General features: G+C 48.7%; 1 protein-coding gene across 1 annotated transcript in view; it reads right to left on the bottom strand.

Moving 5' to 3' along the window:
- The window catches only part of GLIS1 (GLIS family zinc finger 1), a 1492284-nt gene extending 1485384 nt beyond the window's left edge, over positions 1-6900 (bottom strand). Inside the window, exon 1 of the mRNA XM_086936198.1 lies at positions 6432-6900. Within this exon, the coding sequence (XP_086792324.1) occupies positions 6432-6438 (7 nt within the window). The 5' untranslated portion in view covers positions 6439-6900. The remainder of the gene's footprint in view (positions 1-6431) is intronic.
- Positions 6901-7188: the final 288 nt, after the last annotated feature.

The raw sequence follows: 7188 nt of genomic DNA on the forward strand, positions 1-7188 counted from the left end.
CGAAGTCGCATACGAAAGGCAGTTCTGACAGCTCCATTGGTATGCCACTTTCAAGAAAAAAATCACTCTGCAGACCAGTTAAAATGGCAAGTCATAGATATTGCTACTGTACCTGAGAGAGGTGGTGACATTTCACTAATATTACAACGTCGTGAATGTCACTGGATTGACAGAGTCAATTCCATCAACAAGGGGCTCAATTCTGCTGACGAATGGAGAGGATTTGTCTCCAGCTTGACAAATTAAGCGTGACAATTTTTCCAGCTATACTTCCCTGTACTAACCTGAGGTATAACTATATAATGTAGGGTGGTTTACTGTATGCATGGGAGAATCATTGTTCTGTGACGAGTACATTAACATGATTGGTATAATTTTAACTTTACATATTATGCTGACTTAATCATGCTTAAAATAGCTTGTGAATGTGGTAGCACATATTACTGTTATAACCGTTTTGTGCAGCTTTATTTTACCAACAAGCGATAATGACTGTTGTATCTGGAGAAGATAAATGAAGTGGTAATCCTTGATTTTCATGTGGATATAATTTATGCAATTACGATAAAACTTCTTTATATAAAGCCACACTTTATTCTCAATGCGTGGCTAGCTGCTTTGTATATCGTACACACCACACTATCTGGCGCACCCGTCTCAAACGCTAGTTGACAACAATGACGCGCCAGTACTATTCCCGCCCTCCTAGATGCGCGCGCACTTTTTACGTTATAAACGCGCTGACGCACTGAACCCGGAACTCCACTGTTTACTAAACAGCCGACCGGGAAAGTGCGATCGAGCGATTCCGCGTCTGTAGAGCAGGTAAGCTCTGTGACACCTTGTCCACACCACCCTCTCCCGTTATTATACCACATTCTTACCACATGGCCCTTTCTCACCAGGTATTATCCTGTTTCTCCAACCGCAACCTTAGTGCCAACAGAATCAATTACCACAAGCAACCACAGTGGTAAGTGGCTTTATTATACCATGACTGGCGCCAATGGTAACTTTGTCCCACAAGCGCTCGTGAATCTTAACTATTGTTTTACCTTTTTCCTCAACAGTGCCCGGCTGGGTACACTGTAAGTCCGATTTAAATTATTTTATCACGCATTGGTTGCGCTACGTCAAGACACTACGAGGTATTACAATCCCCTATTTTTAAGTCCACACAACACTGTAGAATACAGCAACCACACCTATTAACACCCACTCTCACCTTTTCCCTAGATGTCCCCCATTGCCTAGTCCTGACGAGACCTCCATCTAACAGGTCGAAACGCCATCGACGCTATAGGGAAGGAACCCATTCAGCACAGTGATTTGTGATTTCATATAGTCACTGTCAGCAATTATTGTATCATATTGCTTGGTCATTTCCCTGTGTAAATACCCATAACGCAAAACTGTATAGACCCTCTATTATTTGTGTTTGTTTTGGTTTTTTGTTCACAAAATCACTTGGGACGCACTGCACCTTTCACTGTACATACAACCTTTTGTATTTGTGTTGCTGTTGTAAATATGGACACTTTTCATGAGATGAAATATAAGAAGTCTTTCTTGTAAATTTTGCATAGGTGTGTTTCTTTTTCTGCCAAATCCTTCTCTGTTACAAGTGAATATTGCTTATTTAAGCTGTCAAGTATTGTATATTCTATAAATTCGTATGCCACAGGAACCATTGTTCTTTGGATATACACTTTGCCCTGGTTCCGCTGTGAGTAGGGTTCCCTTGTTTCCCCTTTTCACACACCATGCTAGAGCTTAATTCTAACCAGAGATCGGGCTTTTCTGTTCTACCTATACACGAGCAGTGGAAGCCATGCTCAGGCTTGCATAAAGCTGATGGTCTTGGGTCTTGCTTAACCCTTACACACCCAGCTAAATGAGTTGCAAATCAAACTGGTCCATAGACAAAGTCAGTTAGAGGGTTTTTGAGAACATCAAAAAATTTACTATTCCTTGATTCTGAGAAATAGTGAGATCCCGCTCAACAGCAGCAGGACACACAGTCCATGCGCACTGAGATATCCTGTTCCAAGATGCCAAGAATGCACCAGGCATCCTCTTGATTAGACTACTACCCGGGGACTTACCTGCCCCCTGTGACCTGCCACAGGCTCAGCATGACTGTCATTCGCTGTAAACACCTGCATCCCACACACAAATGCAGCGGTCTACAAATGATTACATAATTCATTGTCAAATTAAATCCATATATCAAAGGAGCCTCCTCTCTCTCCAATCACCAAAACCTACTGTACATCTGAGCCAGATGCAGATTCGTGAATGGGGTTGCTGCTTGGCAGTTCTGGGGTCCTGCCAATTACACGCATTTTTTCTTGAGCCTAGCCTAGGCAAACATCATTGCCTTCAAAAAGAAACGGAGGGCACCTTTCTCCTGATTTCCTCTGCAGATGCGACCCAGTGCATGGCACCAAGCTTTAACCCCTTCTGTGCTGATGACGAGCCCAGGCTCGTCATGCAGCATAGTGCTCGTGTGCTAGTGACGAGCCTGGGCTCGTCATGATCCGTGGAAGGCTCACATGCGGGGATAATTCCCCCGCTGTGCTGAGCGTTCCATTGCGCGGGCGGGCTCATGACGAGCCCATGCTCGTCACTAGCACACGAGCACCGTGCTGCATGACGAGCCTGGGCTCGTCATCAGCACCGCAGCGCCTTGCGCGGCCTCCCTGCCCCCCGCGCCGCGGAGAAATTAGCCACACGGCAAAGGGGTTAAAATCCTGTCAAACGTCAGCCAGCTCTTCGGGTGTGTATTGAGCTATCAGCTGCTCGCTAGGTGTGAGTCAGGAACCCCAGTTCTACAGATGCAGTACGCACACCCTCTGCTTCCAGGCTTCCCAGATCTTCTGCCACTAAATCGAATTAGCAGCTGCTCACCAAGGGCCTGATTCACGAAGGTACTTAAGTGTAGTAAAGTTATGAGGGTGTAATCGCCGCACTCAAGGGCACACTCGGGGAGGAATCTCCACAGTGAGAACTGTAGTGTGATGATTCTGCCCCAAGTGCACTCGTAACTGGAACCCTGCTTCTACAAAGCAATATTCAGAACCCCTACTTCCATGGAGATGGCTCTTCTGGTGCTTACGGAACTATCAGCACCTTGGTTGTAATGCTCTGGAACCCTGTTTCTAAATAAAAAAATACTCACAACCCCTGCTTCGATGATCCCTTCTCTCATTGAGCCTATCAATCAGTCAGTAACGAATGAAGAACACAGGAGTCTTCTTGCAAAGAGAACACGGAATGCTGTAGGGTGGACTGCTGCCTATGTGGAGAGGATGTACAAGGAGCTGTACCACCACTGGGACCTCCTACTTAATAAAGAAAATACAGCAGCCTGGAGAGCCGATTGGTTGCGGTGACTAGAGTCCCAGGTAAGCACGAGTCAGTCTAGACTTACGGGCAGAACATCATTCGAGGACTGCCAGGCAGATTGAAAACTCCCAAAACCAGCTGTCAACCGAATAAATCACCTAAAGCATGTGTACCCCATACCGCAGCCACTCACTGTGCACAACAACACGATGCCTGGATCAATAGTACCAGTCAGTTGAACGTGGTATTCCCTGGAGGTGCAGTGCATTCTGGTAGCAGTACTTTAAATGGGCAGATACCACCTTGTACTGAGTACCTGCACTTCTTTAATTTGAAACGGAGAGTACCTGCACTTCTCAGCACTGCTGCAATGCATTTAACCCCTTCCATGCTGATGACGGAACCGCTCCGTCATCAGCTACAGTTGAGCTGTGCTGATGACGGAGCGGTTCCGTCATGGCCCGGCCGCCGCGCCTGCGCGGCGCTGATTTCGCGCCTGCGCGGGCGTTCTAAAGAGCGGGGCGGGTCATGACGGAACCGCTCCGTCACCAGCACAGCTCAACTGTAGCTGGTGACGGAGCGGTTCTGTCACCAGCATGCGGCGGCCGCGCGGCCGCCCCGCCCCTTTAGCGCTGCGGCGGAATAGCCGCCGCAGCGAAGGGGTTAATGGGAGAGTACCTGCATTTCTCAGAACTGTTGCAATGCATTTAATGGGAGAGTACCTGCACTTCTCAGCACTGCTGCAATGCATTTAATGGGAGAGTACCTGCACTTCTCAGCACTGTTGCAATGCATTTAATGGGAGAGTACCTGCATTTCTCAGAACTGTTGCAATGCATTTAATGGGAGAGTACCTGCACTTCTCAGCACTGCTGCAATGCATTTAATGGGAGAGTACCTGCACTTCTCAGCACTGTTGCAATGCATTTAATGGGAGAGTACCTGCACTTCTCGGCACTGCTGCAATACATTTAATGAGAGAGTACCTGCACTTCTCTGCACTGTTGCAATGCATTTAAAGGAAGAGTGCATTCACTTCTCGGCACTGCTGCAATGCATTTATTGGGAGAGTGCCTCTACTTCTCAGTACTGCTGCAATGCATTAAGTGGCATAGTAGAGGCACTTCTCAGGAGCAAACAGGTACTGTGGACAGTGAGTGCCAGCAAGTCTATATTTACATGTAGAGCACCACCTGGAGTAGCTGTGCTCCTAAATGAAAGTTTTCACATGGGGTAATTGATTGGCTGATATTTCAGTGTGGTTTATTGTATAGCACAATAGTCCACATGAAGATAACACGCCTACGACTAATGACATACACACATCCTATCTCCCCCTGTGAGCCGGTAAGAACCTTGTCAGATGACGATAAGTTGTGGCTTTCTTCAGTGGGAGCCCGTGCAGTTCCACTGTCAGTGGGATGTCCTTGAAGTGCCGCCACTGGTGGAAAAGAAGCCTACAGAAAGAGCCATGGGAGAGGGAGGGGGGGCTTGGACATCCGTGGCATTGTTGGCAACTCCACTCTCTGATCAGCAAAGACCAAGGAGCCTGATTGTGCGGCCTTTCCGCAATCTTTATAACCGTGTCCATTTGACCTCACCGTGCACAGCGCCAAGAGGCGGGTCAGAGCTTAGTGTACTGTGGAAGACAAACAGCCTCGGATGGACAGATGGGGTGATTGGGCGGCTCGGGCTTGGATAGACTCGGGTGGGTGCGCGTGGGTTTAGCAATAATTATAAGGATGGGCGAGGGGAAACTGATGGAGAGACAAATCAAGGGACCAGCGAATGACCGAGCAAAGAAATGGAGGGGTAAAACGCTATTTCGACCATTCCAAAATGTCGCCAAAAAATGTGTCCTTCTCGAGTCTCCAATCACAACGAGAAATAGAGAATGAACCCAGGTCTGGCCCTGGACTGTGCAAGGACCAAATATATTCAAATTCACCACCATGCGGCACCCAAAAATAATTAAATGTAACATCTAAAATTCAGGGAAGTAACAGAGCATATCGGATGGGAATGTTAAGCAAGACGTAACAGGCGCGTCGGAGAACGCAGAATAAAGAACTCGGGATGAATGGAGGTTGAATGAGCGAACTGAAAGGCAGCAGAAACCATGCAAAGGAATGCAAAGCTTGGCCGCTTACACGAGAATAAATAGAGAAAAACACACGTGCTAAAGAGTCAAAATATCGCTGTGCACTGGAAGGTAGCCTTTTGGACTCTACTTGTCTGACTGCAGACCACAGGAGCCCCCCAGTCCAGGGAGTGCACATGGCACCGGCGACGCACGCACAGGTGTCTCGGTCCCACATGCGCTCTGACTGTCCACGCGCCCTGAAGCCTGCGAAAGGCGGCATTTCGGCGCTGTGCAAGACACGTGACTTGCCAAAATACATAACCACAATACACACTACATATAAAAGTGTCTATTTACGCACGGAGAAAACATATACTTTGTAAATGACTTGGACTAACACAAAGTGTAAGCAGGTGACCGTGACAACACGCGTCTCGAGACAAAACACAAAATGTAAATACAAGTTCTTACCTTATGTGCAGTTGCGCACACATGCCAAGTGTAAAAAGCATTATGAATGTAAATAGACGAAAAGTATACATAAAACAAAAAAGGTGTCATTGTACATATAGCCATGAAGCACACACTTTATATAAAATTCTGAAAAAAAGTGTGCGGGCGGCAGTAAAGAAAAAGTATAAGTAATATTGGATGCATCGTATTTGCTAAAGTATTTTGGAAACTAAAACGAGAAATGTGAAGATTTCAAAAATGTGGGTGTGCTCAATGCAGAACCAAAACCCAACGTGTTCAGGTAATTTAAAAAAATATGCCAATTGAATCCAAAGAAAGGCAAGAACACGAATCTGAAGAAAAGAGGTAAATCGGGCGATACTGCAGTTCAAAAAATAAACACAAAACGAAGACAACATTGAAATAATTTCAAAAAGTGAAACAAGGCTTAAGAGAGTCAGGACAAAGTTGGGGCAACAAAGGCTGTCAGTTTGCACGTGGAGTGGCGGGGATTATTCTGAGAGCCGTGGCCGGCCCTGGGACTCACCCTTCATGCCGGTCTCCTGCAGCAGGGGTGCCCCTCGGTACCGGGCGGGCAGACGCCGTGGCTCCCGCGCCCTCTGCTGAGGCGGCAGCCTCCGGAGCGCCTGGGACACGGTGGGCTGCAGGGGGGCCTCCTCCGACTCTCCTCCCGTCCTCCAGCGTCGCTTCCCCGGTCCTCAGCCTCCGGGCAGCCCTGGGTGTCTGAGGCTCAGCTGCCCCGGGGCTGGAGGCGCTGTCCCGCGCTCTGCAGGGCTCTGCGCCTCGGTGCGCCTCGGTGCGCCTCTGGCCGCGGTCTGCGCCTCGGTGCGCCTCTGGCCGCGCTTCCCCGGCTCTCTTCTTTTCACTTCATGCCACAGATGCTCTCGAGGGCGAGCAGAGGGTGTCCTGCGTGAAATCACTCAAAGCAGTAACGCCGAAGCCCCTCTCAGCAGCACGCTCCTCCCCGCTCCGCCCGCAGACACGCTTCATGTATGTGTCCGGTGTGCGCGTGCAGGAGTGACAGGCGGCCGCCTCGAGAGGTGCGCAGTATGCACGTTCCAGGGCACGTGGGCATTTCCGCCGCAGGTTCCCGGGCTCTGGGATTGGAGGTGCGTTTGAAGTGGCGCGCGCCACCTTTCCCTCTTCCAACCCCCACCTCTGCACGATTCCATTAGTGTCAATGCATTGTGTACTAAAAACAGGCACGTGTCTGTCTGTCTGTGTGCCCCAGAGGACACCTGCCACGCTCTTTGACCTTGTGCACACTGCACACCTGCATGGAA

Source organism: Lissotriton vulgaris, chromosome 1_1 (genome assembly GCF_964263255.1).
Source record: "Lissotriton vulgaris chromosome 1_1, aLisVul1.2, whole genome shotgun sequence".
Taxonomy (NCBI): domain Eukaryota; kingdom Metazoa; phylum Chordata; class Amphibia; order Caudata; family Salamandridae; genus Lissotriton; species Lissotriton vulgaris.